Consider the following 24,143-nt stretch of genomic DNA (forward strand, 5'->3'; position numbering starts at 1 on the left):
TGTCTCTTCTACATCAACATGTGTCCCCTCTTCTCCATGTCTCTTCTACATCAACATGTGTCCCCTCTTCTTCATGTCTCTTCTACATCAACATGTGTCCCCTCTTCTTCATGTCTCTTCTACATCAACATGTGTCCCCTCTTCTTCATGTCTCTTCTACATCAACATGTGTCCCCTCTTCTCCATGTCTCTTCTACATCAACATGTGTCCCCTCTTCTTCATGTCTCTTCTACATCAACATGTGTCCCCTCTTCTCCATGTCTCTTCTACATCAACATGTGTCCCCTCTTCTCCATGTCTCTTCTACATCAACCTGTGTCACCTCTTCTCCTTGTCTCTTCTACATCAACATGTGTCCCCTCTTCTCCATGTCTCTTCTACATCAACACGTGTCCCCTCTTCTTCATGTCTCTTCTACATCAACATGTGTCCCCTCTTCTCATGTCTCTTCTACATCAACATGTGTCCCCTCTTCTTCATGTCTCTTCTACATCAACATGTGTCCCCTCTTCTCCATGTCTCTTCTACATCAACATGTGTCCCCTCTTCTTCATGTCTCTTCTACATCAACATGTGTCCCCTCTTCTCCATGTCTCTTCTACATCAACATGTGTCCCCTCTTCTCCATGTCTCTTCTACATCAACATGTGTCCCCTCTTCTCCATGTCTCTTCTACATCAACATGTGTCCCCTCTTCTTCATGTCTCTTCTACATCAACATGTGTCCCCTCTTCTCCATGTCTCTTCTACATCAACATGTGTCCCCTCTTCTTCATGTCTCTTCTACATCAACATGTGTCCCCTCTTCTTCATGTCTCTTCTACATCAACATGTGTCCCCTCTTCTTCATGTCTCTTCTACATCAACATGTGTCCCCTCTTCTTCATGTCTCTTCTACATCAACATGTGTCCCCTCTTCTTCATGTCTCTTCTACATCAACATGTGTCCCCTCTTCTCCATGTCTCTTCTACATCAACATGTGTCCCCTCTTCTTCATGTCTCTTCTACATCAACATGTGTCCCCTCTTCTTCATGTCTCTTCTACATCAACATGTGTCCCCTCTTCTTCATGTCTCTTCTACATCAACATGTGTCCCCTCTTCTTCATGTCTCTTCTACATCAACATGTGTCCCCTCTGTGGAAAGAGACTCTGAAAGTTTCAGGAACAAAGATTTTCTCTCTTTTTGATCCATTTCTATAAAAACCTGTCTGAAAATGAGCTGATCAGATTTTGGCCACTTTGTGATGTCATAACGATGTGTTGTCTTGGTAACCATTAGCCAATCAGCAACCATGTGAGACCAGTCCCCAAAAGGGCTGGAGGTTGAGCTGTGTATGTATTAGTTTGGTGTTGTTTGTGAATGTTTACAGCACGTGTCAGATGTCAACAGATAAATGTTTCTTCACATTCCTCTTTTGGCACATTCCTCCGATTGGAAACCAAGATAGTTTTTTATTTACAGAGCGGATAACTCTTTGATTTAATTCAACTCTCTCTTGCCGTGTTGTTCGGTGTGCTGGCAGACGCTCAGGGTGTTAAAGCATGCTGCAATCTTTCTCTTTTTGTTTAAGTCAAAAACTACTCGTTACAGAATGACCTCTTTTCTTTATTTATACAACATTTCCCATAATCCCACCCCCAGGGATTTATCTAATCTTTATCTCATGGACAATAACAGCAACAGACGGACAGTATGCCGTAAGTAGCTAATAATACACATGGACTGTACTTATATAGCGCTTTATCCAGTCTTTACGACCCCTCAAAGCGCTTTACATACTCCATGGCATTCACCCGTTCATACAGAGCAGTACCACTTGCTCTAGAACAGGGGTTCTCAAAGTGCGGCCCGCGGACCAATGGCGGCCCTCGGAAATGTTTCTGGCGGCCCGCGATAGTTAATGTGACACGCTGAAATGCATGCGTTATATTTTAATCCTCCATGGTTGTATCTAGTAAGAATTAGAATGGAATTTAAGAATGGTAAAACTGCGCCCCCTGGGTTGTCATTCCTAAATTATGAATGACAGCTTGTGGAAAGTTTGCTAGACTACTGGTTGCATGGCAACTATAGGCATCTCGCGAGTTGCGGTTAACCGGAACATCTGTTGTAAGTTATCAGAATCAGAAACGGGAGTTAGCTAGCGATTCTAGCTAGTCACTGTCTGTAGATAACCCAACTTTGTGTCCTCTGCAAGTTCTTAATGTATACTGTATGTATAATTGGTTAGTACAATAAAGAAAGGATTTGGGTTCCGTTTTTTCTTGGGCGGCCCTCAATCCAATATTGGCCCTCACTCATCAACACTTTGAGAACCCCTGCTCTAGGACCTAACATTCACACCCCGTTGGCCATCTCAGGGCAACTCAGGGTTAAGTATCTCGCCCAAGGACACATCGACATGTTGGCTGCACGGGCTGGGATCGAACCCACAACCTTCTGGTTAAAAGACGACCGCACTCCCTCGCAGCCACAGTCGCCCGATGGTAACCTCTTGTCCTTGAGGTTTATGTTATGTTAATGGATTGGGTTTTATTCAAATTCATAGCATTTCTGGCCTTTTTGGGTAATTTTGTTGTTAAATTATTCAACATTTCTTCCTTTTTCATCTCAGAAATGATGTGTGATTCCCCAAATGAGGTCATTTTCACAAAGACAGGGAAAACTTCTCGTATTAGTAGGTAGGGATAGATTTGCCTTAAAAGGTTTAACAAGGATTTTGGTGATTATTTATACGATATGTTTTATAAATAGTCAAAGCCGGAGGACAAAAGGAAGACACACACGGGTTAAATGAGAGGAATATGTGTCATGTTTCGCGGGTTACCGGAATCCGAAGCATACTGAAGAACTTTCAGGTCAGAACCTTTTGTTCTTGGGACAGATGTTGCAGCAGGGGACCGGGAAGAGGGGTCTGGAGTTCAGGTCTTGAACTCAGTTCTTGTGGAGTCTCTTCCCTCGTTGCTGTACTGTTATTTCTGTAGAGTTTCCCATTCCTGAATGTACTAAAGGGAATAAAAACAATGTGATCCGCGCAGATGTTTTCAGCACCAAGAGAGAGCATTGTCCACTTGGGCGTGTGCGGGAGCGCCAGGTCCAAGAAACACAATGCGGAAAAAAGCTCTTTGGGTCCCGTTATCCACACCACTGGTTCTTTGGGGATACCATTGCTTCATGGGGAGACCGTCTCGATTTAAAATAGTGTAGATTGTGTTATCCGGTTGCCTTGTATTTAAGCGTTTCTTAAGTTAAAGGTCCCGTGTCACGGCCATTTCTACTGATCATCATTCCATTGTTGAGGTCTACTAGAATACATTTATATTGTGCAATGTTCCTCACAGCATCTCTGTCTAGTATGTGTATTCACTCTCTGTCCTAAACGGCTTGTTGGAGCTCCTGACCCCCCCCTCCCTGTGAGCCCAGTGGCCGTCTGCGAGACAGCGAGACACCGCGGACCTCAGCGCGAAACACACACACACCCGCAGCCTGGCTGGGAGTTTGTGTGTGTGTGTGTGTGTGTGTGTGTGTGTGTGTGTGTGTGTGTGTGTGTGTGTGTGTGTGTGTGTGTGTGTGTGTGTGTGTGTGTGTGTGTGTGTGTGTGTGTGTGTGTGTGTGTGTGTGTGTGTGTGTGTGTGTGTGTGTGTGTGTGTGTGTGTGTGTGCCCAGGCTGAGTTCCGCGGTGTCTCGCCGTCTCGCCGACCCAACACCAGTGAGCCGGCGCACAGTGTCCCGCTCCGAGCAGCAGCGAGCGCCGCCGAGTGCGTGCGAGGAAGTCCGCGGATTGGTCCAAACGGAACGGCTCCGCGGACGTAAGGTATGGACCAGTCTGCGGAGCCGTTACGTTACGTCACTATATCCAAGAAGTAAACAATGGAGAAAGAGAAATCCCCACCGAGGCGTTCTGGGGCAGCAGACAGGTCTTCTCTGTGTTAGAGCTTTACTCGCTACAGGGTGCACTTTGAGGGTTTGACTCTGCAGACCGTTCACATGCAGAACAACCTTCATAACAACAAGGGGACGGGTGAGAACCGGAGAAGCATGACATGATGGGCCCTTTAATATAAGGTAGAAAGTCTGAGATAGGATCGGGACTACCACCCTAACCCTAACCCTAGTTTATACTATGTTCTATAAGAAGATTCAATGTTTTCTATCCTTAATAAAAAGTTAAGATGGGAAAAAGCAATAATAAGAACCTAGATTTAAGAGCGTTTTATCAGAAAATATAAGCCGGCCTCCTTGAAAAAGAGATCGATGATGGTGGAAAGGTTTGAAATGAAGCCACTATATTGAGACACTGCATTGTTTGAGCACCAACATCAATCAATAAGGACCGAAAGTTAAAGGTCTGTGCATACCACACCCTGAAGCCATTACGCAGGTCTCATGAACTTCAACATTGATCAGAATGATTGCTTTTACTTTAAGACACCAGTCAGGTTACTGAGAATTGATCTGGGAAGAAGATTGTTGTCGTAAACATTAAGTTACGAAATGAAAGTCTTGTCGTGACACGCAGGTTTGGCTTCCCTCTGAGTCTATGAGCAAACACTCGCTCTGCCACATTAAATATGTACTTAAAACAGCTGTAATCAATATTTGTATTTGTAGTTTATGTGGTATTGTAATTGTGAGGGAAACTTCTGAAGCAATTGGAAACAGGACTCAGACACACGAGGAGAGCTGGAGCTCTGATGGAGTCAGGACTCAGAGACACGAGGAGAGCTGGAGCTCTGAAGGAGTCAGGACTCAGAGACACGAGGAGAGCTGGAGCTCTGATGGAGTCAGGACTCAGAGACACGAGGAGAGCTGGAGCTCTGATGGAGTCAGGACTCAGAGACACGAGGAGAGCTGGAGCTCTGATGGAGTCAGGACTCAGAGACACGAGGAGAGCTGGAGCTCTGATGGAGTCAGGACTCAGAGACACGAGGAGAGCTGGAGCTCTGATGGAGTCAGGACTCAGAGACACGAGGAGAGCTGGAGCTCTGATGGAGTCAGGACTCAGAGACACGAGGAGAGCTGGAGCTTTGATGGCAAACACTGACGGTTTATTTGGAGCTTCGGCCGGAGAATTCACACGACATGCCACGGGCCACGATCTGACCACACAGTTGAGATGCCACAATCAATTCTGAAGAAGTCTACGGCCCAGACCCGTGTAGCTAGTTCAGAGAGAATAATCAACATGCTGCATAACAAGATAGAAGCATAACACCTCTATCAGCTGACGCCATCAGGCAGGAACAGGGAGACAAAACACTGAGAGCAGCAGCCGAGGTTGCCCATAAATAATGATTACATTGCATCACATGTTACTTGTTAGACGCTTTTATCCAAAGCGACTTACATACTCAATACTGTGGGCAATACCCAGTGATGTACCTGAACGCGTTCGATGAACGATCGTTCATGAACACGTTCATATTTTGGGCGAACGTGAACTGAACGTACTGTATTTCCGCTAGATGAACGTAATTGAGAACGCGTTCATTCTCAGAGTCAGCGCTGTATAACGGCGTTCAAAAGTGCGTTCATTCTCAGCACTGTATTATAACGGCGTTCAAAAGTGTGCCAGATTTCATATGCCTTTCAGCCGAAAACCCAGTTAAAACACACCGTAAACAGGCTTCAAAATAATGCGGAAAACCACCCAATCTGGCAACAGCAAGCTGCCTGTGACGCGTACGCGCCTGTCACCCCTGGCTGTCGCACTAAAAAATATAAATATACTAAATATATCAGACTCCTCACAACAAACAGTGTGGAACCGCGGAACCGGCGAGCATTGAATTAATTAATTAATTAGTATGGACGAAGCCGAGAGCAGCTGGAGCAGCACTCAGAGTGAGACTCTACGGCAGGGGTGAGGAACCTCCGGCCTCCGGGCCGTATACGGCCCGCGAGACAATTTGGTACGGCCCTCGAGGTAATTTATAAACACACGCAAAAAATAAAAAAATGAAAGAAATCTAGACCGCAAAAAAATTAAACAAGCGAGTGCCTGTTTTTCCTGGCCAAGGTCAAGGTCCTTGAACACAACAGGAGCCTAACGTGTCATCACGTGGTATTTGTCTCGACTGACAGGGGTGCAGTTCTCACGGAGAGCACCAGAACGCCACTCCAGCACTTCAGAAATTGCAGTACCGATAAGTCCATACACATGCCGCCGTTTCTGCGTGTCTGTGTCTCTAGTTGAAAGCCCAGTGGCGATCTGCTCATCTGTCACACTGATCAGACAGTCAATAACTGTGTTGTTATTAGCATCTGGTTAGCTAGCTATGCTAACGAATATAAGAAGCTTTTTCTCCAACCAGTGAGGTAAAGGCACATCTTTATATGATCATTATAGTTATAAAAAAAATAAGAGAATAAAGTAAACAGGTATAAAATACGATATGACAGTTATTAATAAAGAATAATACAGTTTGAAAGTGGAGTGATTTGTCAAATATCCATAAATTACCTCGAGGGCTGTACGAAATTGTCTCGCGGGCCGTATACGGCCCGGAGGCCGGAGGTTCCTCACCCCTGGTTTAAGCCCTTATTACGACCAAATATGTCGTTTGTTCAAGCGCTTAATACGACCTATAATTAAGTTTTAAAATTGTCGGCCTCGAGTGCTCCCGTTGAATGCAAACGTTACAGAGGGTTGTTTATTCACAAATAACCCTCTCTGTAAAATCCTAAATTATAGGATAGTTTGGCCATTAAAACGCTTTATGATTAGATTTCTAGCGAGAAGTATATATTGTACTTTTAGAATCCACGTCCAGTCGATATGTAGGAACTATAGTTTGATAGATATTACGAAGATGATTTGAGGTTTCGTCAGGACAACGTGTATATGCAGCAAGCTTCCATGTAAAGTTACGGGTTGAAAACAGTATTTCCGGTCTCGACGTTTTCATAATAAAACCAATGATCAAATGATTTAACAGTGATATCTGCACTACTCATCCACTAAAAAACATCAGTTTATCCTAGTTCATTATACGACATTAATTGGTTTAAATTGTGTACAATGCTTTTGTGTTTTTCCCATAGGTTTTTCTCTTTCGATTCTGAGAGACACATCTATTTTTTCAGAGGTTTTGATAGGCTAAAATCACGCCGCAATGCACGTCGGGATATGGTGTTTATGTGATATGAAATCGGAAAACATTTTTAAAAAATAAAATAAAACTTTATTCCGAGTGTTCTTGCTTTTCTCTTTGAAAGTCATCACATAACGGCATTGCAATACACGGTTCGGCTGTATTAAATATTACATATCTGCCGTAGATATTTATTTATTGAGCCCTGATCAGAAGACCTTTTGACAAACTGGAAGAGATGCCGCCAAAACTGAATACGTGACGTGGACCATAAATATATCAACAATTAAACAACATCTTCCATTTATTTTCACACAATACGTCTCCTTGCAGTATCAACACTAATTCGGCTGACTTTTATATTTGATCCAATTTGTAGATAGTCTGTATTTACACAGCTGACAGAAAGGGACTTTTTTTTGTAGTTTTTAAAGATATTACTGATTTTCTGAACTACCTTTCCAACTCCTCATGCAGGTTCATAGTACAATGCATAAGCTTCACATCGAGAGACTGAAACTGTATTTTCCTTTACCGTTCTGTTTTAATTTCACAATAAAGTCAATATTCATATGTTTGACATTATTATATTTTATTAACTAGACCACTGGTCTAAACCGCACCTCCTAGAGGTTAAAGCACGTTATTGCATGTAGTTGTTGAATAAGTTATATTTGATGAAAACATTTAAATATTAACAGTAGCCTACATACAAAATAGGGGTCAATGATAGAAATATAGAATAGAAAATATCAAGAAGATACTGTAGTGATCTCTACAATAAAACAGTTTAGTGCAGGACGTCCAAAGATATTAACAGGAGGATGTGCAAAACAGACAAACTGATAAGGCTGAACTTCACTCAGGTGTAACTAAAGTCTGATTTAAGGGTTGTTTATATTTCACATCATTAATCAGAATCTGCAAAGTAACACAAATAAATGTAGTAGAGTAAACATACCAGGTTAACCTCTGAATTGTAGTGGAGTAGAACAAAGTAGTACATGCTGCTGTAACAAAAACATTTCCCAACTTGGGATCAATAAAGTATCTTATCTTAAGATGATCGATGGCTACTGCCATATTTGCTAAATGTGCATCTGAACCTTGACAAGTGCATGTTTCAGGCTTATCAATGAACAACAGGAGGGGTCACAGACATAAGACCAGCTGTCATGTGGTATTAATGCTGCCCATTATGGACACAAGCAATTTTCACCCATGTATTAATTATATGTTTTAAATTTGATAACACCACTGGGTTTCGTATCCCCTAAACCTCCAGGGATGTATACAGTTTAATATTGGCAACTTCTAATTGTGGGAAATACGAAAACGTCTTTTAAAACTACATTTCCCAGTAGAGACGTGCCATAGAACATGTTGCGAAACACACAATAGCCAGCAAGTGTAATTCTGGGGGGGAGGACTGGACCCGTCCAAGTCCAGTTTTGTCTGGCGTGGTTCCATTCCATTTCAAAGAGCTTTGACGCTCAGCGTAACCTTGTCGCACTGCCACTCCAATATCCAATCACAGAGCTTGAGGGCTAATCACGGGGTTTGTAAAGCAAGGCGGATGTTGTAGTCCGAAACGATAGCTGGGGATTCTGGGTAGTGTAGTGTCTTCGGAAACTCTGTAGTGTCTAAACTCCGAAAAAACAATTTGTTTCTTCAAAACGAAGGTTAAAAACACAAAAGCTTTGTACACAATTTAAACCAATCAATATTGTGTAATTAACAAGGATAAACTGATGTTTTTTAGTGGATGAGTAATGGAGATATCACTGTGTAATCATTTGACAGTGTGGGGAATACTTCCGGTTTTATTATGAAAACTTCGAGACCGGAAATACTGTTTTCACCCACGCTAACTTTACATGGAAGCTGCCCCATATACACGTTCTCCTGGCGAGACCTCAAATCATCTTCGTATATCTATCAAACTGTAGATCCTACACATCCACTGGACGTAGATTATAAAAGTACAATATACACTTCTCGCTAGAAATCTAATAAAAAAGCATTTTAATGGCCAAACTATTCCACAATTTAGGATTTTCCAGAGAGGGTTATAACTTATTTGTGAATAAACGACCCTCCGGAGCGTTTGCAATCGACAGGAGCATGTTGTTTCTTACACGACCACTAGAGGCGCTACACTTTAAAACGTGACTCTGGGTCGTATTTAGCTGCTGAACAATCGACCTATATGGTCGTTTTTTGTAGGAGGACAGGCTGTAAAGTCAGTACTGACTCAGACGGAAAAAATCAAACGTTTGCCTGTAAACTGTGTCCGCCCGGTTTGAAAAAGCAAGTCCGTACATCGACGACGTCGACAACAAACCTTAAACGGCACATTGAGAATAAGCACACGACTAGCCTTTCACGGTATGTGCGAGTGGCGAATAAAAAAGAGAGCCAAAACAGATCCACTACCACCCAAATCCCATTAACATCGTACAGGAGACAAATAATAGCTCGCAGCAACGTATTGAAAAAATAACTATAAACTATAAATTAGTTCATTTTTGAAACCATGAACTTTAGTTCAACATTTTGAATTATGAACTATGAACTGAACTAGTTCATTTTAAAATGTGTGAACTGTGAACTGAACTAGTTCATGTAGAAAGTGAACTTTCCCAACACTGGCAATCCCCACAGGAGCAATTTGGGGTGAAGTGTCTTGCCCAGGGACACAACGACATGCTGACTGCAGTGGGGTTTGAACCTGAACCCGAACACCAACGCACAGCCCACTGCGCCGCCATTACCCAAGTCTGAAGTTCCCATTAGTTCTTCAGAGCTTATTTAGCATATTTTAACCCATTTTTGTTCCTTACCGTACCGCCATACTTGCCAACCTTGAGACCTCAGAAATCGGGAGAATTTCAAAACCACCGCGGGGTCGGGGTCGAGTTGTCGATTCTTGTTCTGTTTTTCTGTGACTATCTAGTTGCGCACGCTACTAAAGAGACGTGCTACCATGGAAACCAAACAACGGTGTGGAGCTGTAATAAAGTCCGAGTGGAAACAGTCGTGTGTAAATCTGATTTTGTCAGAAATCGGGAGAAATATGACACCGGGAGGAAACCGGGAGAGGGCTATGAAATCGGGAGTCTCTGCGAAAATCGGGAGGGTTGGCAAGTATGGTTCCGCAGATGCACAGTGTATAAATACATTTACACGTGTTTTTATGATAAGAGTGTCCATATGTAACACAAAATCATGTCAATATTCGAGCAGTGTGGACAGAAAATGAGGAAAATAGAGGGATAAAGTCCTTTTAAGCGTTATTCTCGTTTTAATGCCATTGAACACGACTTTTGATCAGAATAAAAGCTAAGGTGAGACAGTCTCCCGTGTTAGCTCCGTAATGCTACGTGGTGATGTCTGTGTTTGCTTCCCCTGTCGCGAGTTCTGATCGCTCAGTGATGATCCTAACACCTATAGAGTCTGTGGAGCCTCAGCTTTAATCGGATATCTTGTATGTGCAGTTACGATAAGTAATAAGGGTATTTTTACCTTGAGTTCTGTGCCAAGTGCGTTAGCATTTGTTCGCTCAGGGGTCATTTATACGCTTCTTATGAGACTTGTGTTTTGTTTTGGTAAAAATGGTTCGTATCGTCAGTTAGCTGAGTTTCTTCCCGTTAATCTGGTATGATTGCTGCTGGTTTATAAAGCTTTGAATGGTTTAGGCCCAAAATACATTTCTGACCTCCTGCTAAACTATGAACCATCCAGATCTCTCAGGTCTTCAGGGACTGGTCAGCTTCCGGTCCCCAGAGTCAGAGCTAAACCTGGAGAAGCAGCGTTCAGTTATTATGCTCCAAACATCTGGAACAAACTCCCAGAAACCTGCAGGTCCGCTGCAACTCTGACTACTTTCAAATCCAGGCTGAAGACTTTTCTTTTTGCCGCTGCTTTTAATTGAACTATTCACATCTTAAACTGCACTGTAACTTTTATCCATGTATTTTTTCTTTTAATGTTTCTTTTATTATCTTTTCTTTTTAATGACTGTTTTTAAATGCCATTTTCTTAATGTCTTTCATTTTTTGTAAAGCACTTTGAATTGTCTTGTGTTGAAAGGTGCTATATACATTAACTTGCCTTGCCTTGCCCAGGGGCGGTTCTAACACTGACCTCTGACCCCCCTGTGGCCCCCCCTAACAATGAACATTTTTTTTTTTTTAAATGTATATTTTCTGGTACTCAGGATTTTGTTGCTGTAATGTGAGATTGTGCAGACACCCTCATGTAAAGTAGAGATGTAACTGTTCATTGCCTTTATTTTTATATAAATATGGTGTTAGTGCAAACATTGCACTATAACTTAAGCTGAAGCTAACATTAATAACTATAAGATCTATATGAAATAAATAAGTGTACTGAAACAAATACCAATAACTGTATTGCATTGTTTTCTTATACGCAATTACTTCATACTGTCTAGTTCTCTTTTTCGTCCTGCATTTATTGTGCCCCCCTCAGAAAATAACTGGCCCCCCAGAAATTGGTCTAGAACCGCCACTGGCCTTGCCTATGACACATTAATAGGTTTTTAAATATTAAGAAGCCCTGAGACAGTGTCGTGAAAAAAAAAAACCGCAGCCCCCTCTACCAGGTTAAGACCAAATATTATGATGGGGATTTTACCTTATTTATAGCCAGACACTTCCAACAGATTATTTACATTTATTGGTTGTAGTTAGTTTGGGTTTCATATGAAAAAGCTTGTAAAAGTAAATGAGCACTTTAGTCAATCTCTCTTATCCAGACTGGAGTTCAAAGTCTTTAATGAAGTCATGTTGAGTTGTTTTGTTCTGAATGACTCCTCCATTAACTGTACCGTTTAGTTTTATGTGTATGACATTTGGTCAAGCCAAAGACTATTTAGACATTGTGTTCTAATTAAATTCCCAACTAACTTCTGTTTTTCTAATTTTCTAGGGGTGTGAATTCATGTCAGATCTGCTTGGAGTCAAACATTCAACCAACCATTATCATTAAACTAATAGTGTACTGCCCCCTAGTGGCGGAAAACCATTACAAACCAGAGTTTTCACAGAACATGTAACACCCAAGTGGCCCGGAAGGTAAAGACGGGAGATTAAAATTGGCAATAAAAGGCGATGGAGTCAGTGTGTGTAATTAAAATCACATTTATTGTTTGTTCTGGAGTTTAACTTAAAACGTAACCCTTTGTTTACAGTACGCTTCTATCCTTTACTGCTTCTTTCTCGGCTTAATCTTTAAAGTCATCTCACCGTGTTTTTTTACACTCACACAACACACACACACACACACACACACACACACACACACACACACACACACACACACACACACACACACACACACACACACACACACACACACTTAACAGCCGTTACACCAGCGGAGGCTTGTTCAGGTAACGTTAAAGGGAACTCTCCACAGAATGTAGCCACAAACCTGCAGCGTCCATTGCTGTGAGCGCAGAATAGGATCAAATCTCTACACGTGTTCCCCTTCAAGGCCTGCATATTAGAGTCCTGGTCGTACCCGGACAGGACAATCACATTAAAATGTCTTCCTCACGCTCAGTCATTCGCCAACCTGACCTGCAACATTCTCACCAGCACCTTGGAGAGACTACAAAATTAAAAATACTCTAAAGATTCACCTTTGCAGAACTGCAAATACAGAAATGCACAGCGCAATAAAAAATACAAAGGTTGAAATCAAATCACGATAGAGGAATTAAGATCACTTCTTTTTTTTCTTCTTTTAACTACCTCGCTAATAGAACTGCTGATAGCTCTACTAGCATCAACAGCTTCTTAAAGTACATGTAGTTATATAGTTTCTATACTTCGTAAAAGGTTTGGATCGAACAGTCATGTTACAAACTTCAGCGTTTGCTTCAGTCGTGGGTAGATATAAACGCACTCTGAAGCGGGGAAAAAGGAGAACTGGGTTCTGCTTTTGGATCGAAGGCGAGCAGTTCTCCAGAGCCCCGATCGAAATCAAGTTTGGTTTGTCTTCCATGTTTCACTGGAATAATCTAACCCTAAAAGGCCAAGTCTCCTGCTCTTTCTGTGCATGTAGTGGATGCAGATCGTCTGTCCATTAGTCAGTGGGAACTCGATAGCTGTGCAGAGTCTCCTCCACCGTCAGGTCCAATGTAAACAGCTTTTTTCAGAGGCAAGACCAGGAAGTAACCGGACTCTTTGGCACACCTTAACATGACGCCGGATGCATTCAAGTCCCGATCAGACTACAAACAGACCCTCACGTAGTCTGCTTTGAGCTGAGGGGCTGCTTCCCATCAGTAGGTTTACTTCCGTCCTCCGCTCTCGATTGGGAAACCAATGCACATTAGCTATGTATGTACACAAGCATACAAACTACCACACATACACACACACGTTGCCCTTGTGTCAAAGTGCACCGCTGACCTATTTTCAAACATTCCAAAGTACTAATTTAGCTTTAAAATGACCTAGCTTACCACATTCAGATGCGTACAAATAAATAAATAAAAACGTGGGTAGAGCTGGGGGAAAAAAGGCAGGAAGAAAATGGCAACACGGTCAATGGAAAGAACTTGAACAGAGTAACCTTGACATTTTGATGGCCCTGCTTCTCCGATGTAGAACGGGAGCTTTATGATAACAGCAGCTCTGGAGTCGAAACGTCATTAAAAAAACAATATATCGCAACACGGGGCGTATGTTTGATTGTGTACAAATGTGTGCATATAAGGTATTAATAGGTGCTTTAAGCCACATTCAAGCAACATGTATATTTTTGGGGGGAATTAGTTACAATATCAAGTTACAAGCGGGTGGATTTTCCCTTTGTGGGTGTGCTTCCACGACTGGCTCCTTCAACCAATTGGAATTAGTCATATTTCGGACATTTAAAATGGACGTATCAATAAGTGCTAAGTGACAATGTTTCAAAACATTAAAAGTGCCTGTTTTAAAAATGTTGACGTCTCAACCGCAAGACTAGCTTAATTATAAATGTCTAATCTCAGTCAGGACCTTTGGGTGAGAGGCCAATAGAAATGGTCAAGGTCTCGCCATTCGTAGAAACCCACTGTTCATAAAGGTAGAGGAAAGGAGGGGCTTCATTAACCCGGAAATCTCCCGTGTGACCGAGTGGTGCCTCGACCCCGAAGCTCGCATTGTCCCATGACGAAAAGCCAACGGTGTTTTAGAATTGGATTTTCAAATATAGCAGAAAATAGAATCTGTGGCAAACTCAAATGTATGATACTTACATGTTTTGTCTAGCAGGATAAACTCCACATATTAACACCTTTTTAAATAGTACAATTCTAATGTTATAAAATAACTACGTCACGGTCGTCACATCACAACCGCTAAGCTAAAAGCGGCTAATGTAGTAGTCCCGTTTAACCACTTGCGTGAAAGCTTTAGACATTTACAAGTGGGGAATAAACTGAGCTATTTTTTGCAGCAGAATAAAATGTGAATATATCTTCAGCTTGTGTTAACCACAGACCTTATTTCAGGCATCCTACCATTCAAATAACGATTGACTTCGAGTCAACAGGAAGTGCCAAAAGGCCAACTTATCCCCGGGTTCGAGGACTCATTCCTGCACCACTCCACGGGGGGAATACAGCAACGGTCCACGTCAACACCTGGACATTCAATATAAACAAGGCAAACACAAAACATCACTTCCTCTCTCCTCGTGACTTCCCCTGTGCGCAGATAGTCGAGGAGAGCTTTGTTCCCATGCTAACGGGACTTAGTAACAGTCTAGAAAAGCTGCTTCAAAAAAGGTGCTTAGGGCTCTTTGGAGGGGGAGCACTCCTCCGCAACAACACTTTGTGAAGGCCAACGGAAAGATGGACGAAAAGATAATGTAAAAAAGGCAGGAAAAACACGGGGGCGGTTTTACACGGTCTGTGTAGGTAAGGGGAGACGAGCCGGAGAAAGGGTGGGCTGCTCCTCGGAGACCTTTAAGGTTTCTGTGGCCAGAGGAGTTTGGGATCGGTCGTTTGGAGCCGTGGTGCGAGTTGGGGTGGGGGTGGGGGTGGGGGGGGTACTGGAGGTACTGGAGGTAGAGGAGGTGGAGGCCTGGGGGTCATTTACTGGGGTAGGGGGTTCAGAGGAGGGGGTTTTGGGCACAGCAGGCTTGGTGTAGTTCATCTTGAGGATGTGCTGCTGCAGGTGCCGGATCCAGTCCTCCTGCACCGACAGCGGGCCGTGAAACTCCACCTCGCAGAACCTGGGGCAGACAGACGTGTTTTAAAGATCTCCTATCAGACAACATAACCACCACAGCCCCTTGGAGACAGACACACACACACACACACACACACACACACACACACACACACACACACACACACACACACACACACACACACACACACACACACACACACAATTTCTAATACAATCCAGTTAATTAAATCTGCTGATATTTTAAAAGAGCTTGGGTTTAGAGAATTTATTTCATGTTTGAAATTAATATTTCTGTGCTCAGTCTGCCCAGTTTATTTATTTTATTACTTCGTAAATAAGGCAGCAGTGTAAGTGTATTGTTTGCATGCTTTATTTATTTGAATGACTATTGCAAGTTGTCTAATGCAGGGGTTCCCAACCCCCGGGCCGCGGAGGTGTTACTGCCGGGCCGCGGAATAGCTGTGAGTTTATCGTAATATTTGCAGAATTATAAATATATAAAAATATTATGTTTAATTTTCGCACCTATGCCAGTCATATTATTTCATCCAGTAGCCTCTCATGCATCTCTCTTTTCTTCAGAGGTTTTTCACCTAAAAAGACCCATTCAGCAAATAAATGGAAGTTTGTTTCAAGTTAAAGGTGGGGTAGGTAAGTTTAAGAAACCGGCTCGAGATCGCTAGAATTTGAAAATACACAACCGGAGAAAATCTTCCACTTCCTCACAGAGCCCCTCCCCCAACACACACGAACGCGCACATGACCAATGAGGGCACGAGATAAGTTTGTGCCCCGATGGAAGGCTGACAGGCAGGTAGGCCACGGTTGTACTTCTTACAGTATTACGGCTTCTACAGATGACGTTTTTTTATGGATTTGTTGTCAAAGCACTTCAGATATTCATTGCTATCGGGATGTTAAGAGCATTCCATGGAATATAACAAAAAATGTATCTCGAGCCGGTTTCTGAAACTTACCTACCCCACCTTTAACTGCTGAAATAAAAGACTGAAAAAGTAACAGTTGCCGTGTCATGGAGTCCAGTAGATGTTTCAAGTCAAGTGGGGAAATCATTCTTCTTAGGTAACATTAAGCTGTCTGTGGCTCTTTTCCGCTGTAACAAAGTACATGTCCCCTCTGTGGGACTAATACAGGTATTCTGATTCTGATTATTTTTAGCTATATGTCTCAGATATATAAAAAACATGTATTTGATGTGTTTTGCTCAAAATACCAAACAGATCATGCATTTTAGAAATCCCAACCTGAAAACATGTTATATGGAATACTTCACAGAATCAAGTCAACCTATCAAATTCTAGAAGAAAGCTGTGTTTTTTTTACATGCCTTTAGGGTGAAAGAAGAATCCAAAAATGTAGACAATTCTGGAGTAATTGAATTTAACGAGGGCCGAATTTAACAGCAACACCATATAAAAACATCTGTGTGCGACATAATACAAGTCTTCCTTCCAAACACATGCATTTCCCTTCCTGTTTGAAACCTATTGGACATGTAGGGCTAAAACGCAAGGTTATAGAAAGTCGAGTTTAATTGAAAATAGATAAGAAGTAGTGAGCGTACGACTGGATGAAGGAGACTAAAGGAACAGGATGCTGTTGTTGGTTTTAGGATGCTTTGTTCAACGCGTCAAAAGAAAACCAATAAGAGCAAGGACTCTAAATCACTGCTTCTGAAATCCAATCAGACTGTCAAACTCGGCGGCTTTGATCGAATAGGAATCAAGATGAAGCTACCGCACTGTCTTTTTCTCGTCTTGAATGTTTTACCATATTTTAGTGTACTGTGCGGCGGTCAGGTGAGGCCCCGAAACAAAAGAGAGCTAACCAAGCGGTGCCAAGAGGAGGGGTTCTCATTTCACAGCTGAACATTACACTGAAATAGGTTTCTGAAACATTTGAGGCGAGAAATAGGAAATGCAGGAGAAGAAACGTGATATATGCTGCCAAATGTGACGGCTTGACTCTGATTGGTTGCTTTCCTTTGTGGAATCTTAACACGATTAGGACGATAGGGAGAGGCAGAATAGTGTGCATCCAGCACCGTCAGGATAGAGTGACAATCTGTGCAAACATGATGAAAACAATCATAGCTATGAAAGCTACCAGATGCAGCTACAGGGCTGAATTATGCAACAACAAAGCTCCAAATCTGCATATTCTGTGGCTGCAGCGAAGCTTTCACACAAAGACATTAAACGCCAACACTGGCCGCGTTAAACTCAGGGTCTCCCTCGGGAGCAGCCGATGCTGTTTGACTGCTGTACTGCAGTCGTGTCTTATTCGTGTTGCCTGAAGTCACGTGTGGGGACTCGCCTCCCTTATGGGGACAAAATGGAGGTCCTCATAAAGGGGATTATTAATTTTAGGGTGAAGACTTGGTTAGGGTAAGGGTAAGGCATGTGTTGGTTATGGTTAAGGTTAGGATAAGTCTCCAGGAAATGCATTTAAGTCAATGTAATGTCCCCTGAAGTGATGTATACATGGTGTGTGTGTGGGTGTGTGTGTGTGTGTGTGTGTGTGTGTGTGTGTGTGTGTGTGTGTGTGTGTGTGTGTGTGTGTGAGGGAGGGTTTTTTTTTTTTTTTTTTCCGTTTTTTTTTTATTTCTGTTTGTCTGTATTATTGTTATTATTTTTAGCTTACATATGTATTCTGTATTTTGAATATTTTGTAAGTAATTGCTGTTGTCTAATTTGTATTTTTATTATGTAAGAAAAATAAATGTTGTGCTTTCGGTTGTACATGTTGTGTATATTAATCTCAATAGAAATGTGATCACAAAAAAATGTATCTGATATCTCACCGGCACTTCAGGGTGTAGAACTTCCCCACCAGTTTGACCAGTGGGTAGGACGGGGGTTTGGGCACCAGGGCGGGGACGGTGCCTGTGCGGGGGGGTTTAGGAGGGCTCTCCGTTCCCTCAGGGCACGACGGGTGCTTTAAGGGTCGACGCTCGAAACCTTAGCAAGAGAGAGAGGAAACATTGGAGACATATCCCCTTAATGCGCCAATAAGATAATAAAGATTGAAAAGTTATGTGGAATGTACAAATATATTGTCAACATACAGTATGAACGTGGTAACACTTCATACACATACAAGTCTTATTGCCTTTATCATTTAATTTAAAACAACCAATGTTATTTTGTACATTTCAATTTGCACAAGCATTGTTCAAGACCTCTGATGTACAAATGTTGCTGTTGTAATCCAAGTCTTTGAAAGCATACCACGACCTCAGTATGAATACATTCAGTAGACAAATAATACATTTAATATCTAAGCGCTTTTTCCGTTGCTCAAAGACACTTTAAAGTGGTGAGAAGAAGGAAATACACAACATTATTCCCGTCTGAAGAGGTGTGTTTTGTTTCGGTGTATCCTGACGTACCTCTGGGCAGGCGGACGTTAAGCTCACTTCGTGCCACCTGAGCTTGAAGAGGGAAGTCAGCGAGCCGCGACGGGCTGCCACGATCGGGTCTGAACGGAGAGTTTAGGTCGAGGCCAGATTCCCCTTCAGCGGTCTTTGAAGAACCCTGGCTGACGTCTCTGGTCAGAGGCCTCACCAGGCTCACGGCGAAAGAAGAAGACCACTGAGAGGATGAGGAGGAGGAGGAAGAGGAGGTCTTCTGCGATGAGATGGGGAGGATATGATCAGAATCCGTTGTGAGAGGAGAGCTGCTCTTCTGGAAGAGGGACAGAGATGAGTTTCCTAATCAGCATTACATTACATATCAACAACTGATACTTAACACCGTAATAATAATCATATAATATCAAAGATAACTTGTGGTAATAATAATAATAATATATTTAATTTATATAGCGTTTCTCATCTGCCAAGACAAATCTCGAAGTGCTTCACAACAAGGGATACTGATACGCTTTGAGATAAAAGACAATAATTGATAAAAAGAAATCAATAAATAAAATAGAGTACAAAAAAAAGTCGTGGCAGTACTCCAGGTGTACCGTGCTCAAAGTGATTGGAAGGCCTGCCGAAAGAAGGGGTCTTAAGGCCGGTTTTGAAGACCTCGGTGGAAGGGGCAGATCTCAGCTGATCTGGGAGGGAGTTCCAGAGGCGCGGGGCGAATGAGCAGAAGGCTCGGTCTCCCATTGTTTGGTACTAGTAATGTCATTATAAGGCCAAATGCTCACAATAGCTGTCTCTCATGATTTGGTGCAGTCAACAATAACAAAGACTAGCGGGCTAACTAGCTTACAGCGGCAATCGCTACGGCAGTCTACGGTTAAAAATGACGCTACCACGTTGAATTACACACACTACGCAAGAAAGTAAATAGTGATGAGTTTCCTAATCAGCATAAAACCAACTAAACTTGAACTGTGGTATCCTTGTGTTATAAATCACAGTACATTAAATATAACTTGTGGCACTACTTTTATCATTATAAGGCCAAATAATGCTCACATTCGCAGTCTCTTATGATCAAAGGATAACACAAAGACTAGCGGGCTAGCTAGTTAGCTTACAGCGGTAATCGCTATTTGTTCACAACAGGCATGTGAGATTAAAAATGACACTACCATGTTGAAATACACACACGACACAAGAATGTAAATAGTGTACACAGTGTACTACATGAAAGTGTGCTAACAGAAGTATCTGAGTCGAGAAACAGGACATTTCTTTCCCATGCTAGGCCAATTAGCTTAGCCTAGCATGTACAGTCGCTGCGACTGTACATGCTAGGCTAAGCTAATTGGTTGTAGCTTTGTATTTATCGTACAGACATGATAGTAGTTTTAGTCTACTAAATCTAGGCAAGAAAACAAATAGCCTTAATGTCAATAAATGTCCAAATATTCCTTTACTTTGCTGTAGAAAGGATTTTTTTTAAATGTAGCATGGTCATATATAAAATGGAACTTTTAAAAACATTTGACTAGTGGTATATATTTTTTTTAATCTTTATTAATATTGAAATGTTGCACATAAGATGTATTACTAGCCTCTGTTTTTGTATTTGAATATCATGTGATGTATTTAAAAGCTCCAAAGAAAGCTATCTTTGACCTTAAGTTAATATACATTATATCCATAACAGGCAACACATGTTATGTTGAGGAATAAAATATAATATAGTTTGAGAGAAAAATGTCTTCACATCCCGGAAACACCTACAGTCCTCGCACTCACTCGTTTCCTGATTAGCTCCCGTCTGAACCTGATGGACGTGTCTAATCAATAATGCAATTAAAAACACCTGTGAGCAGAGATCTGTGGCTTATACAATCAATATTCATATACATAAACAGAACTGAACATCTTAAGGCCCGGACACACTAAGCTGACACCAAAGAACTGACACAGACGGACCCCCGGCTGTTGCGTCGCCTCACGTCTCTGCGTCTTGGCCATGTGTCGCACTGGAACACACCGCAAAGACTTCAGCCGACGGCCAAGAAGCACGTACGAACTGCGCATGCGTGAGTGGCAACAACTCTCCTTACCAGCAGGCGGCGGTAGTGTGTATTCGTCATTCAAAAGAGGCAACAACCGGAAGACAGACTACGTGATAACCGAGAGAAGAAGAACAATGAAGTCTAACATTTGCCTTCTTAATAGTTTGTTTGGGTCCCTCACTTCCGTTTCGCTTCTCATGCACTGATTCGCTAAGCTGAACAGCCAATCAGAGTGATTTCTTTTGCTGACAGCCTTTGGCCGACTGCCCACCGATTCGAAATATTGGCTGAAAAGGTGTCGGCACGGCTGAAAAGACACAACGGTGCGGGACCTATATATACAGTCTATGTGCGGGACCAGCAATCTGAGTAGGGCGTGTCGACGCCCATCGACGGCCAAAATCGGCTTGGTGTGTCCGGGCCTTTAAATTACTGCTCAGGTACTTACGGCCCGTCCACACTACAGCTTCAAAAAAAGCTTGGAGCTGGGCGTGTCTGAAGCTCGACCAACAACCAATCACATGAATCTCCCGCCCCGGACACACAAGCAGCGGTTTGATTGGCTCGAGCTTGTACTGGCATATGATTCGATTGGCTGACGCTTCCACCGAAAGCTTCAGAAGCTTCAAAAGTTGAACATTGCTCAACTTTTGCAGCCTGACACGCCAGGAAAGCTCCGCTCTGCTTCCCACAATGCAGTTCGGCGAAAAGTGACATCACCCCATTCAAAGTGAATGGGCAGACGCGTTGGAAACCGTTTTTGAAGCTGTCGAAGCTGTAGCGTGGACGGGCCGTTACTCATATTTTAGTATGAATACACTTGAAAATTAGCTTTAATCACAATGAATTAATACTGTAGCGGGAACATATCCCAAACATGATGTGGTTTCAGATTTAATATCTTAAGCTTTGGATTCTTGTTCATCCATGGACTCTGGGAAATAGGAGCGTGTCCACGTTCCCCAGTTTAATAATCTCGTAAGCTTTTGAAAAGGTTTCATAAAGAGCAGGCAACACGAGATCCTTTTTCATGGTCCCTTTATTTGCCATTTAAATCTGGGCGACGGAGGAATGACCCCTCGGGAAATTAATGGTGGAAATGACATTTAATTGCAGACCTACAACTTTGAATAGCTCATTATTATTTTTTAATGTCAATTAATCTGCCAAAGGTTTTTTAAATTAAAGAGGCCCAATGATGCTTTTGGGGGTTTTCCCTTTCCTGTAGTGAGTAAGCATGTAAATGGTCTGCAAAGGCTGACATGCCTGTGTTCCCCTCTGCCTGAAACGCCAGAACATGGTGACATCACTATGTAACACTCTGCTATTGTCAAGCGCTCCAACACATTGTACGTGATAGGCTGAGGGGCGGGACATCTCTAAGCGGTTGACCAATCACAAGAAAGCCTGATATACACCTGAACATCATCAGGAGAGGACTCTTTAAAGTAGAGACACTACATACTGATATACACCTGAACATCAGCAGGAGAGGACTCTTTAAAGTAGAGACACTACATACTGATATACACCTGAACACCAGCAGGAGGGGACTCTTTAAAGTAGAGACACTACATACTGATATACACCTGAACATCAGCAGGAGGGGACTCTTTAAAGTAGAGACACTACATACTGATATACACCTGAACATCAGCAGGAGAGGACTCTTTAAAGTAGAGACACTACATACTGATATACACCTGAACATCAGCAGGAGAGGACTCTTTAAAGTAGAGACACTACATACTGATATACACCTGAACATCAGCAGGAGAGGACTCTTTAAAGTAGAGACACTACATACTGATATACACCTGGACATCAGCAGGAGAGGACTCTTTAAAGTAGAGACACTACATACTGATATACACCTGAACATCAGCAGGAGAGGACTCTTTAAAGTAGAGACACTACATACTGATATACACCTGAACATCAGCAGGAGAGGACTCTTTAAAGTAGAGACACTACATACTGATATACACCTGAACACCAGCAGGAGGGGACTCTTTAAAGTAGAGACACTACATACTGATATACACCTGAACATCAGCAGGAGGGGACTCTTTAAAGTAGAGACACTACATACTGATATACACCTGAACATCAGCAGGAGAGGACTCTTTAAAGTAGAGACACTACATACTGATATACACCTGAACATCAGCAGGAGAGGACTCTTTAAAGTAGAGACACTACATACTGATATACACCTGAACATCAGCAGGAGAAGACTCTTTAAAGTAGAGACACTACATACTGATATACACCTGGACATCAGCAGGAGAGGACTCTTTAAAGTAGAGACACTACATACTGATGTACACCTGAACATCAGCAGGAGAGGACTCTTTAAAGTAGAGACACTACATACTGATGTACACCTGAACATCAGCAGGAGAGGACTCTTTAAAGTAGAGACACTACATACTGATATACACCTGAACATCAGCAGGAGAGGACTCTTTAAAGTAGAGACACTACATACTGATATACACCTGAACATCAGCAGGAGAGGACTCTTTAAAGTAGAGACACTACATACTGATATACACCTGGACATCAGCAGGAGAGGACTCTTTAAAGTAGAGACACTACATACTGATATACACCTGGACATCAGCAGGAGAGGACTCTTTAAAGTAGAGACACTAGGTACTGATATACACCTGAACATCAGCAGGAGAGGACTCTTTAAAGTAGAGACACTACATACTGATGTACACCTGAACATCAGCAGGAGAGGACTCTTTAAAGTAGAGACACTACATACTGATATACACCTGAACATCAGCATGAGAGGACTCTTTAAAGTAGAGACACTACATACTGATATACACCTGGACATCAGCAGGAGAGGACTCTTTAAAGTAGAGACACTACATACTGATATACACCTGAACATCAGCAGGAGAGGACTCTTTAAAGTAGAGAGACTACATACTGATATACACCTGGACATCAGCAGGAGAGGACTCTTTAAAGTAGAGACACTACATACTGATATACACCTGAACATCAGCAGGAGAGGACTCTTTAAAGTAGAGACACTACATACTGATACACCAGAACATCAGCAGGAGAGGACTCTTTAAAGTAGAGACACTACATACTGATATACACCTGAACATCAGCAGGAGAGGACTCTTTAAAGTAGAGGCACTACATAGTGATATACACCTGAACATCAGCAGGAGAGGACTCTTTAAAGTAGAGACACTACATACTGATATACACCTGGACATCAGCAGGAGAGGACTCTTTAAAGTAGAGACACTACATACTGATATACACCTGAACATCAGCAGGAGAGGACTCTTTAAAGTAGAGACACTACATACTGATATACACCTGAACACGAGCAGGAGAGGACTCTTTAA

At 42.3% G+C, this 24,143-nt stretch overlaps 1 protein-coding gene across 1 annotated transcript in view; it reads right to left on the bottom strand.

The window, feature by feature from the left end:
* Nucleotides 1-12,248: 12,248 nt before the first annotated feature.
* wizb (WIZ zinc finger b) overlaps nucleotides 12,249-24,143 on the bottom strand; it is a 44,310-nt gene continuing 32,415 nt past the window's right edge. Inside the window, 3 exon segments of the mRNA XM_034089002.2 lie at nucleotides 12,249-15,352; nucleotides 18,137-18,293; nucleotides 18,725-19,019. Of these exon segments, the coding sequence (XP_033944893.2) occupies nucleotides 15,019-15,352; nucleotides 18,137-18,293; nucleotides 18,725-19,019 (786 nt within the window). The 3' untranslated portion in view covers nucleotides 12,249-15,018.

This window comes from Pseudochaenichthys georgianus, chromosome 8 (assembly GCF_902827115.2).
Source record: "Pseudochaenichthys georgianus chromosome 8, fPseGeo1.2, whole genome shotgun sequence".
In the NCBI taxonomy this organism is placed as follows: domain Eukaryota; kingdom Metazoa; phylum Chordata; class Actinopteri; order Perciformes; family Channichthyidae; genus Pseudochaenichthys; species Pseudochaenichthys georgianus.